This window comes from Gavia stellata, chromosome 17 (assembly GCF_030936135.1).
Source record: "Gavia stellata isolate bGavSte3 chromosome 17, bGavSte3.hap2, whole genome shotgun sequence".
In the NCBI taxonomy this organism is placed as follows: domain Eukaryota; kingdom Metazoa; phylum Chordata; class Aves; order Gaviiformes; family Gaviidae; genus Gavia; species Gavia stellata.
Window position 1 is genome coordinate 20,770,796 of NC_082610.1, and position 12,098 is coordinate 20,782,893.

The 12,098-nt window shown below is 52.8% G+C and overlaps 1 protein-coding gene across 2 annotated transcripts in view; it reads left to right on the forward strand.

Moving 5' to 3' along the window:
• Positions 1 to 6,146, forward strand: part of HRAS (HRas proto-oncogene, GTPase) — a 43,983-nt gene extending 37,837 nt beyond the window's left edge. For both annotated transcript variants that reach the window (XM_059826051.1, XM_059826052.1), the window contains 4 exons: positions 234 to 412; positions 2,710 to 2,869; positions 3,595 to 3,719; positions 5,825 to 6,146. In XM_059826051.1, coding sequence (XP_059682034.1) covers positions 234 to 412; positions 2,710 to 2,869; positions 3,595 to 3,714 — 459 coding nt within the window. In that variant the 3' untranslated portion in view covers positions 3,715 to 3,719; positions 5,825 to 6,146. The remainder of the gene's footprint in view (positions 1 to 233; positions 413 to 2,709; positions 2,870 to 3,594; positions 3,720 to 5,824) is intronic.
• The last annotated feature ends 5,952 nt before the right edge of the window (positions 6,147 to 12,098 follow it).

Genomic DNA, 12,098 nt, shown 5'->3' on the forward strand with positions numbered 1-12,098 from the left:
CTGCGGCTCTGCCAGAGAAGGGGAAACCTGCTCAGCTGCTCCCTTTTTCCTTTTTTTTAAAATTCTTTTTCTTCTTTTTCCTTTCCCTCCCATTTTTGAAACAGATTGAGTTGGCTGTTTAATGGGAGCTAAACCCAGGCAGAGTGTGACCTGGCGTCTTTTCCCTTCGCTTGGCCGGACCCGAGCCCTCCCTTAACGCATCCTCTTCCCTTTCTCCCTCTCCTGGCCTGTAGGATTCCTACAGAAAGCAAGTCGTCATCGATGGCGAGACCTGCTTGTTAGACATCTTGGATACCGCAGGGCAAGAGGAGTACAGTGCCATGAGAGACCAGTACATGAGAACGGGGGAAGGATTCCTCTGCGTCTTCGCCATCAACAACACCAAGTCCTTTGAAGATATTCACCAGTACAGGTCGGTATCCCGGGAAGGGCCCCTTCCCTCTTGCCCTGTGCAAAGGGGAGGCCTTGCCGCTGCACCCTCCTGCCCTCCCTTTTAGATCAGGCCCCGCGGTGGAAGCGCTGGCTGCCAGCAAAGACAATTAGCTCAAGTGGCCATTCCCCAGGGAAGAGACGGAGCAGACGGCTAATGTCAGTGACTCCAATAAAACCCATCCGAAGGGATTGCTTGTGGCCTTTGGGGACTCGGTAATGTAATGTTTAAGTGTTTATGGTGACTAAAGAGAGAGCTGATCCTCTATGACCCCCTCCCTTCCCTCCCTAATTAATGGAATTGCTTTGTTAGTGCAATCGATCTCAGCGACTTCTGCTGGGCTCGGGAGCCGGGAGAGGAGGCTGGGAAGGACGGAGAGGGCTGCTTCCCCCGCTGGCAGCCCTTGCGGCGAGGCTGCGGTCTGCCGGCCGCACGCATGCGGGGAGAGGCCGTCCTTGCCCCTTGGCGCTCGGTGCAGAGACGGAGCAGGAGGAGAGTCAGAGCCCCGGCGAGGTGACTTGCCCAAGAGGATGTACTGGGGGGGGCAGTGGCAAAGCAGGGACCCCGTCCCGGCGTGGTCCTGCTTTGGCTGCACCCAGGTTACCCATCCTACTTCTCCCCCCTGCTGCCATCACCCCTGCAGAGCTGGAGAGCCAAGGAGATGATAGAAATGCAGCGGGAGTCTTCCCTGGTTACCCCGATGCTAGCTTAGGGAGGCATCTCTCTGCTTTATACCTTTTTTTGAGGCTTGGCTGTGATGGGTGGCACTTGCAGAGGATGCAGGAGGTGGCTCTGCCTGTCCCCGCTCTGTCCGCTGCCCACCAAGGGACCGTGTACCCCGTAAACCCAGGTCCCAGATAATCCTGTAGCTCCGAGCACAGGCACAGCCCTTCCTTGTTCCATAGTCAGAGGTGCTGCTCCGAGCCGTCGAGGTGTCTCAGTCTTCGGCTAGCGGGCGTGTTCAGTGTAATAACTACACGGTTGGACTAATTTGGCTTGTTTTAGCTGAACTGGAGGACAAAGGATGGGATTTTCCTAAAGCACCTGAGGGATTCAGCGGCATTCATCCTTGTGCTGGGGCTGGTGCCTGTGAATCACTCCCAGGATGGCTCGATTTCAAGCCCTGGGTTTAATCATGATGTAAATCACCGGCTTTCATCTCGTTTCGCCTGTGCTCTTTGTGTTTGCACTTTTAAAAGAATATTCCCCAGAGAAACGCTGGCTCTCCCTGGTTAGTAACCATTAGGAGGTATCTCTTTTCAGCTAAGTGTAGCCCGTGCACTAAATTTAGTACTTGCGTTTGCTGATCAGGATGTTACATGGAACATTTAAGTGGCTTTATGGCATATCCTGCATATAGTCTGACTTCATTTCTATGTTCTACTACATGGAAAAAAGGTGATTGATTTTTTTTTTGTGCGTGTGATACATGTCCAGCTGCTTTTGTAAGGAAATTTGAATTCAATTAAAATGCAGAAATCAGCATTTTAAATAATGCTTTTGTTAGTAAAATAAAACCATGTTAAATGTTCTGGATGCATGAGCAAGGAAAAAAAAGAAGCTGTTTTGCATCTGAAGTTAAATGATTTATTAAGCAAAGGAAGTTATTATCTATCAGGAGGGAATTGAATGGATTGTTTGTGGTCATAATGGCCTTTAAGATTTTTAGAAGTGGTAGATCTCATCCTCGCCCACCTAGTTTTAAATCCGAGCTTGGAATGAAGAAGAGAGCGTTACAGCTTTTTGGCTTCCCAGTTGGTTTCTCAACTTTGAGTGACCTGAACTAAACTGAAAGGAAGCAAATACTGCCTGTGCATCTGCAGAAAAAGTTATGGCTGCCAAAAGCTGGTTTATTAGCTCAGCAAATTCTGGTTGCAGGTGATTTTTTTTTTTTTAAATCCCTATTCAGGGGGATTACTTGATCTAAAATGTTGGAAATAACACAGGTAACTGCTTGAGTATTCATTTTTATTTAGCTTGAACTATCTTAAGCTCATGTCTTAGTAAAGATTGTCATAATTTCAAGTTGTGTTTTGTAAACAGTTGCATTTAAAGAGCAGAAGTGTGTTTAGTTTTCATTTCCAAAAGCGCCCTAGCTATTTTGCTGTTTACTCACTTACGTGCTGTGGTCATTTACGTTCTCCTGAAAGCCCAACGCAAGGCACTTGGCAGGAACGAAGCGTAGCTGTTAATTCTTGATGAAGAAGCTGGTGGGGAGATTCCTGGAGCTGCCCCCGATGCCTTTTCTCACTTCACTTTGGCATCTCTTTCTCTTGCAGGGAGCAGATCAAGAGGGTGAAAGACTCGGATGATGTTCCCATGGTGCTGGTGGGAAATAAATGTGACCTACCAGCCCGGACAGTGGAGACCCGGCAAGCGCAGGACCTGGCCCGGAGTTACGGGATCCCCTACATAGAAACGTCTGCCAAAACCAGACAGGTAGGAGGAGGGTTTTAAGCAAAATCTTCTTTTTCTTCTCTTTTCTCCACTGCTGTCCTGGAGAGGCAGAAACGGGCCAATATCCCCTTGCAGACCGATGGGTGCAAGGGCCGGGGATAGTTGCTTCCTCAAGGCTAAACGCTCCGTCAGGACATTGCCTCCTCTGTCCGGGCTTGAGCCTTCAGTCCGGAGAAGTGCGTAATTCATGCTCTGGCAGCGCTGAAGGGAAGATGCCTTCTGAGGGCTTTCTCCAAGGCTCTGGAATAAGCTCCGTAGTCACTGCAGGTCAGCTAAGCTCAGGGGAGTTGGCTAACCTCATCCATGGTCTATTTTGGCAGACCTACAGGCAGAATATACCGGTGCTGGAGGGACCATGTGGGGTTCCCAGAGCACAAAGGTGGAAACAGAGCAGCTGATACCTTCGGTGGTCTAGCGGTGGCTTTTCTCTTGGGTGGTAGACCTCATTCAGGCTGCTGGAAGCTGATGAATGCCAAGGACTTAAGAGCTCCTTGGCCTCGTAGTTGCTCCTTCAGTCTTGCTCTCTATTCAGGGGCCACGCTAAGATCCCTGTTAGTCTTCCCAGCTTGGTTTCGTGCCTTTAACTCTGCAACCTGCACTGCTGGAAGATGGTGCAAGGGACACCTAGCCGGGGAGCAGAGCCCTCTCATCTCTCCGCTGTCCCCTCTCGAAGTGGGTAGCTGCTTCAAGCGATGCTTTTCTTCCAGGGCGTTGAAGATGCCTTCTACACCTTGGTGCGGGAGATCCGTCAGCATAAGCTGCGCAAGCTGAATCCCCCAGATGAGAGCGGCCCCGGCTGCATGAACTGTAAATGTGTGATATCGTGACTACGGTGAGTTTTGGAAGCAGGAGATGGGGTGCAGCGGGGTTATATTGGAAGCAGGGCAGGAGGTGACTGCAGATGCACTCGTCTGCAAACAAATGCAGCAGAAACAATTTCAGCAGTGGGTATTTTTTAATGAAACACCTTTTTGACTGAAATAGCATTTTTCTGTCAAAACATAGGTAAGTCAAAATTCCCACTTTCCTGAGGAAGTGTGTAGGAGGAAAGGGTTATTTATTTTTCCCCGTCATTTTGTGGAACAAAATTCTACAGAACTGAATTAAAAAAAAATACGTGTTTTGTTTTGCTTTCCCTGGGAAAGCTCCTTCCCATGCTGCCCCTCTGAAAGAGGAGTTAAGCCGGTGTTGAAGGTGTGCGGCTCGCTGCGCATTCCCCAGGCTGGCCCTAGAAGAGTTCCGGTGAAGCGCTGGGTGAGCGCATTGCCTCCTAATGCACTCGTGTAAATTGCTTCATCCTAAAGCTTCAGCGCAGACCTGTCTCACTGTGAAAGTCCTGTGTTCCTCAGAAGAGTTTTCCCCATTAGATATATCCCCTGGGATATTTGGAACTGATGCAATGTTAAGAATTAGCCATAAGGGGGCTGTTTTGCTTTTATAAATTGTGCATGCTGGAGCCAGAAACAGTGCTTTTTAGATTGTCCGTGTTCACTTGCCTGTTTTTCTTCTTTTTCTTTCCTTGGGTTTTGTTTTTTTTTCCACGATGAGTTTATTTAAATCATTGCAATCCGGCTGGGTAGGAGTGAGGGAGAGCTCCTGTCGGTGTCCCTGTGTGAGCTGGGTGGCCTTAAGCCACACACCTGGGAACATCTGGCTGCGTAAGCAGCTCCTTCCATGGCAGAAATGGAGAGAGAGGCAGTTGGGGATGAGTGCACCGGGGAGATGTACATCTAAGGACATCTGGGACTGGGGGGTGGGAGAAAAGCCTGCACGAACATTGCCCTTAGTGTCTTTTGGGGAGTCTCCCAAGCACCCGGACTGACCCTTCACCCCTTTACACAACTGCTGGAGTCCTAAACAGAATTGCATCTTGTCCAGGGATGGTGCTAAGAGGGTCTCACCGAAGGTGGAGGTGGGCAGCTGGTTTTCCTCTGTCGCTTTTTGAGCCAAAGGCTGTGAGCGCAGCAGAGCTCTTTCCGAAAAAAAAAAAAAAAAAAAGAAAAAGAAACGCTGGCAGCGTTTGCTTCCTATGAGCAAAAAACCACCCGAGCACCCCACCCCTCCGCTCCCAGCCGAGGCGTGCGAGGTCTCCTGGGGGCCGAGCCGAATGCTGTGCCCAGCACACTTATCACTGCTAAGGGAGGTTTTCCAGATGTTCGGGTCCTCCAGATGTTCAGGAGCGTTTCCTCCGGATGGGGATGTGAGCTCGGGGCTCATTTCCTGCTCTGGCTCACAGCTGACGGCATGGGCTCGGCGGATGCCGCTGCTCCCCTGCACCGACTGCCAGGAGCCCGGTCCCCGTCACGGCCCCATGGCCAGCACCGGCATGGGCAGTGTCGTCAAAAAAAGGGGCGAGAAGGGGTGGGAAGGAGTCTTTTGGAAACACTCCCCTCTGTTAAGAGCGTGCCCTGTGAGTTACCCACATCTTTTTCTGCTCAGGCAGAAACTAGACAGCAGACATCCCAGCTTATTCTAGCCGCAGTGGCCAAGAGCAGAGAGGGAGGAACATCAGGGCGCAAAAGGAGAAGCAAGGCAAGGACACGCTGGGTTTTGGGGAGGAGAAGGGTGGGTGTGTGGCCAGAAAGATTCGGCTGCATTTGCCCTGGACTCACTTTGTGGTTCCCATCATCCCTTCGAGGAGAGAGAAAGATCTCACCAAACAGTGCCCCTTCCCACAACGAGGTCTGGGCGGAGGCAGATCTGGTGAGATGCCTGAGGCTCACCCATCGCTCCTCAGACCATTTGCTTGTTCCCTTCAACACGCGTGCAGATGCTTTGCGGAGCCAGGTTCAGACCTCCGAGACCCGTGTAGCCCTTCGCTTTCCCGCTGTGGGCACTAGCAGGGTCATCCCAAAATGTGAGGGGTGGGGAACGGAAACAGCCCCCGCTGGTTCTGATGGCAAATGGGTGCTAACAAGTGTCCTCTTCTGCTTTCAGCTGACTGGACCGTGTCTTGGAGAGGTTCCCACTGTGCAGAGCGCAAGGAAAGAGGTGAAGCGAAGGAAAGAAGCGAACGGATTCAGGGGAGGAGTATAGGGGGAGGGGGAGAGGAAGAGGAGGAGGAGGAAGAGGACAGGGGGAGCATGAGCACCTCCAAGGACTATCTCGCATTTCACCCAAGCCTGCGGCAAACGACTTCTTTTCTTTTTTTTTTTTCTTTCCCCATCCCTTCCTCCTTTGGCCTCCTCCCACCCCGGCAACTGTACAAAGCCACAGATTGAATCACAGTAAATTATTATTTGATGGTCTCGATGAACCATCTTGATGGCTGTGTCCTCCTTCCACAGGGTGCTGGTGCTCCGGGAGGATCGCTGGTGGGACGACGGGGAGGGAAGGGCGCTGAGATTTGCTCTCCACAGACCGAGGTTGTGCTGTAGATTGTAAAGGCGATCGGGGTGGGGTATTCTTCAGGGAAAGAGCTGTCTTTGTCTCCAGCAAGTCGTCATCACGTCCCCGTTCCCCCCGGCCCACCTGAAACTCTTTGCTGGCCCCAAGTTTTGCTGGGGTGGAAGAGCGCAACCAGTCCAGGCCTGTCCTCGGCGCTCCCCTGGGTGCTTTGCCTTCAACCTAGTCCTTGTGGGGTTTTTTTATGGCCTCAGATGCGATGCCCGGAAGGAAAGAAGCATCGGGGAGGAGATCCGAGAGCTGGGTTCGCCTCAGCTGGTGCCAGTTTGTTGCTTCCTTGATTTTTTTCCAGGCACCTCTTTCTGGCACAGCACCTCCCAAATGTTTATGTGCTCCAGAGGTAGAATTAGGCCTTTCTACTCCCCTCCAGCACCTAGCTAACGCTAACACCTGCATGGCAGATACGCCTTGGGCTGCTCCAGTCTGTCAGCAGTGTATAATGGTATGCAAATCCTCGTCTGCCCTGTGCACGGCTTAATTACTGGTGAGCACGTCGCAGAAGGGCTCTCCTGCACTGCAGGCAGCTGCCTGGCTGCTCAACAACTAAAACTGAAGGATTCAGACTTCCAGTCCTTGGGTTTAGAGTGGGTAAGAGTCTTTTGGATAAGGGCTGATCTGTTGGGAAGCCCGTCTTCGCTCAGCCCTGCTCCTTTGGGATTTTCACCTGGGATCTGACCTGCTTCTCCCACGTGCCTTTCACTTGCAGACCCAAGACGAGGCATTGCACTCGATGCAGCGGGCAGCTCGGTGCTCGCTGCCTTCCCCTCTCCCAAGCTATTGCCCAGGCTAATTTAGCCGGCATGCAGAATTAAGAGCATCAAAGGGGGACGGTGATCCAGCCGAGTGTGGCGGGGAGCCGTTCTGCACAGGCTAGCCTGGGCCTGAAGAGGCGCCGGGTTGGGCAGCTGAGGCAGGCAGGGGTTGGGAGCGGTGAGGGCAGCGCTTGAGTCGCACGTCTCGCACGGCAAAACCGGTACAGAAACCCCGGTCAGCCCCGGCACAAAGGCACAGCCCACCCGGGGGTTCCCAGCATCCATGCGGGCAGCCTCCCGTCCCGCTCCTCATCCTCCGTCATGCCAGGCGGCAGCAGAATTAAACTCCAGCGCTGCTTGGAGTTGTTGCCTTCGCTTTCGGCCTGGGCAAGAGAGGACTTGTGCGAACGGCTTGGTTTTTGTACCCGCCTGCTCCGAACTGCTGTGGGGCACAGCCCCCTCCCTGGCTGCAGCTGCCTGGCACCCAGTTCCTGCAGGAGAAGGGCTGATCCCAGCTCGAGTGGGAGAAGTTACCCAAGGGAAGCGCTGCCCTGCCTTTAGCTGGGCGTGCTGTTTGCAGCGGCGCCTGTCCCCATGCCGGAGGAGCGCTGAAGATGCTGAGTGTGGTGTTACGTGGTGGGGCTGGACCGGAGGCTCCCAGAAAACCTCCTAACCTAAGTTGTTTCAAGTGTGAAGCCTGGAAGTACGGGTTTTGTTCCTAAGTTGGCAGCTTGTGCGCAAGTGCAGGCAGGGCAGAGGGCAGGGCTACTTCATCCTTCTAGAAGATGACTAAAAGCCTTAACAGTTGGTGGGTGGGTTGATGTGGGGGCCCTTGCTTGGTGGTGGTACTGCACTAGGAACCTGGTGCTCTTTTGCTGCAATAGAGCTTATCCCATCTCTCACCAGGCCCTCGGTGAAGGATGGGACAGCTCTATCTGGAGGCCTTCAGATGAGAAGTAACGCTGCGTTTGGGGCTCTAACATTGAATGTTTGGGGCTCTCTCAAGGACTGGACTCTGGATGGCTCTAACCACTGAGAGTTATCCTCTCATTTCTGGTTGGGAGCCAGAAGCCACACTCAGGGACCAGGAGCCATGGTCAAGCAAGCTGAGGAGCTCCGGGGAGCACCAGGGGCGAGGTGTCTTCACAGGGCAGGCACCAGCTGCAGTGGCAAGAGGCTGGCACGTCTTGGCGAGGGTGTGCTAGAGCAGCACTGGCCAGAACACCAAATCCTTCAGCAGTTTGGTCAGGAGCGGGAAGCCGAAGTAGGAGCATCTCACTTTCAGAGAGGTTTCTGCACCCCTCAGGGTGAGGTTTTCCAGCTTGCTCAGAAAGCTCTCTCGGTCTCTTCTCCCAATTGACTAGCACCAGGACAAGAGGAAGTGGTCTCAAGTTGCGCCAGGGGAGGTTTAGGCTGGATATTAGGAAAAATTTCTCTACTGAGAGAGTGGTGAAGCATTGAAAGAGGCTGCCCAGGGAGGTGGTGGAGTCACCATCCCTGGAGGTGTTCAAGGAACGTGTGGACGTGGTATTGCGGGACATGGTTGAGTGGACATGGTGGGGTTGGGTTGACGGTTGGACTTGATGATCTTACAGGTCTTTTCCAACCTTAATGATTCTGTGATTCTGTGGGTCTGGTCAAGTGACATGTGTTAGGGTAGCTCATTCGAATGTCTTCTAGTTGCAAAATACCGTTGCTTCCTTGGGTCACTCCTCCCGGCTGTTGCACCGAGGGGTGCTGAAGATGAGCTGTTTCATCAGCGGTTCAGCAGTCGGTGTCTGTGTTTAGCAGCACACCATCTGGCACCAGACAGGCTTTTCTTCCCAGTGGAAGAGTCTAGTTGAAACCTCGCAGCTTTGATCTGTTGTACACTTCAAGTGGTTCCAGATATTGAGAGTCTCTTTTCTGGGGTGGCTGGTTATACTTTGTGTATGGCTAAAGCAGACATAGATGTGCTAGGAGTCACTAGGGTTCTGCAGCTGGACTTAAAAGTTCTTCAGGAGCCAGGGTACACCTTCATCTCGGTGCAGGTGGTAGGAGAGCGCTACGACAGGACGGCGCTTCAGAAATCCAGTAGGCAGGTAGGAGCTGGAACTGGAGACTGCAAGCATCTTAGGAGGACCTGGCTGGAGTCTGGCCAGTTGCAGACCAATCTCATTCCTTTTGCGGATCGCACCCAGCAGAAGCAAAGCAGCCAGGACCCTTTGTCGAACAGTGCTGGTCAGTAACATGGTCATCTCAGGAGCTGGAAGCATCATTGGTTAGCTTTTTGCTGTAACTAGAATCACAGAATCACTACGGTTGGAAAAGACCTGTAAGATCATGAAGTCCAACCATCAACCCAACCCCACCATGCCCACTCAACCATGTCCCGCAGTGCCACGTCCACACGTTCCTTGAACACCTCCAGGGATGGTGACTCCACCACCTCCCTGGGCAGCCTGTTCCAATGCTCGACCACTCTTTCGGTGAAGAAAGATCACAAGGAACCCCAATGCAGGTCATTGTTCAAGTCCATGCTGAAAGTTGGAGGCAGGTTGGGAGCAAAAGGAGGTGCTAAAAGCTTGACACCACAGCTCGTCCCCTGAAATCAGGTATTAATCGTGTATTAATGTAGTACTGCATCTTTGGTCTAGGAGGTTGGCTTCAGGAGGATCACGATAGATCTGCAGTGCGCAGTAAGATACATCTGATCTGATCTGATCTTTGGGGTAGGCATAAACCAGATCATAACGCTTCTCTCAGGTGGAGCTGTTACTTTGGACTTGGCGTTTTCACTTGGTGACTTGGTGCTGGTCATTTGGGTGCAGGATAGCAGGATGTTAGTACATGAGTTCATGGTGTGTTTGCTCCTTGCTAGCTGAACCTCTTGAGTCTGAAAGTCACATTTCATTAGAAAACTTACAGTTTCATTAGAGTGAATGTAGGTCTGGGGAAGGAATTGCTGGGTTTGGAGTCGATTTAGTTGATTTTCCTCATAGTTATTTAAAGCGCATCTGTTCTAGAAGTACCTTGGACTGGAAGATGTGGTTTTCAGATACTGCAGTCATTTCCCTTATGATGAGGAGTTTGTAGCGCATCTCAGTTCTGCTTCTGTGGCACAAGCTTAGGTGAGCAGAACGTGCAGTTATTCCAAAGAGCTGCTCCAGTTGCATAGCTGGAAGCTGCAGAAGTCCACAGAGGTAAGCTTTTTGCTATATTTGGGCACATCAGCTCATGTTTGGCTGCCGTGATCTCTTCAGCTGGTCATGCCAAGGCTGGACTAAACTTGGTGCTGTGCCGTGGATCTCGGGCAAGTGTGAACACCACCTCTGAGAAGGCTTCAGGCAGCATCGTACTGATGATCTGTTGAGGCTGCATCTCCTGTGATGGAGGAGTGCCACCTTTGAACCTGTACTTAGACGACGGAATAGCTGAGGAGGTCTGGTCTGGTTTGGTCTGGTCAGGTCCAGATGTCTCAGGACTGATGTATAAGCTTTTCTCTCCCACATCATTCAAGTGCCCCACACCCTATTACAGAGGGGTTGGGGCTCCAGAGACGTCACAGCTGAGTCAACGGGCAAAATTACTTACAAGTCCTTAAAGATGCTGATTAAGGGCTGGAACAGATCTCATGCCTTTTGGTCTGTGAGGGCTTCTGGAAGTATTCTCCTAAGCCAGCAGAGAAGGTGACTCCAAAACAGATGAGCGCTGAAAGCTTTGGCAAGCGTCTGGGTTGAGTTTGCGGGAGCTGGCAGCACTGACTCATTGCTGGAGAGAGACGAGGAGGGAGGGTAGCTGAATGAACGGCTGAGTTTATGGCTAAATGCTGGCCTCATCCTCCTCACTTGCAGCGTGGTTGGGTAGGGAGGAGCAGACCAGGTTTCCCTTCTGGACTACAGTCCAGTCCACTGCTGCAGACCTTTCCAGCCCGAGCGGTACTTCGTATCATTTCCCTTGGCTCCACGAGGAGCCGTAAAGGTAAGCAAAGCCACCCAAGAACCAGCTTCCCCAAGCAACTTGCCTGCCTGAGTGAGCTGCGGGCTTAGATAGCCCCGGAGTGGGGCTCTGGCGTGGGGCCGGGCTGAGTGGCCTCCGGGGCACCGGAGCAGCCCAGGCTCTTAATGGGGTGGGCGGAAGCAGGGGCTCGTGGTGTTGCACCTCATCTATCCGCAGGTACCTCTAGGGTCATCGTACCAGTTTTGGAGCAAGGATGGAAGTTTCTCACAGTTAACCTTTCTCTGTGTCTTAGGAAGAGCCCGTTTTACTGTGTGGAAGAATAGGGCTAAATAAGCCAGGCTTTAGTGACTCCAATCCCTCGGACTCCTGCCTTTGTGCGTGCCGTCAGAGCCATCTCCATCCCCATCTCGGGCTCTTTCGTAACTGCTGCCAGTGAGTAGGGACACTTGTGGGACGGGACCGGCTGCTGTGTCTCCTAGTGAGATGTTGGCTGAGTTGTTTCAGCTCTGGTTTGCTTTGTCTCCTGCGCTGTCGTTGTGCCCACGTCCTGTTAGGCGAGTGCGACTGCCTCGCTGCCAGGAGGGTGCTGGTGTATTCCCTGCGGGCTTCCTCGGCTGCGGAGGTTGTAGGAGATGGTTTGGGAAGAGGTCAGACCTGCGTCTTTCAGCTGCCGGGCTGTTATTTTCTCCGTGTGCTGGTTTATACCCGATGATGTGCTGTAGGAAGGGGGTGGCATTGCTCAGAGGATGGTGTGACAGCAAACATCCTGGCCACCAGCAACTGGTGGGAACTGGGAGAGGCCGCTGGGACTGGCCCCATGCACAGCTTGGTTCCCCCTAGGGCAGGTCAGCTTTGCTCACTCTCTGGGTCGAGTACAGGGTCTGTGGTTTAGCAGAGCCAAGGTAGCGGCCCCAGCCAAGGCTGCTGGAGCTGGGGGCTGCATGCCCTGCGCTCTGCGTGCCCTCGCTCTGCTCCCCAACTCCCGGCCACCGCTGCCGCAGCCCCTTTGCAGCGTGCGAGGAGCACGTGAGCAGCGCAGCAGCACGCAGCTAGCACAGCAGCAGCATGCGAGCAGCGCAGCAGCACGTGAGCAGCACGGCAGCACATGAGCATCA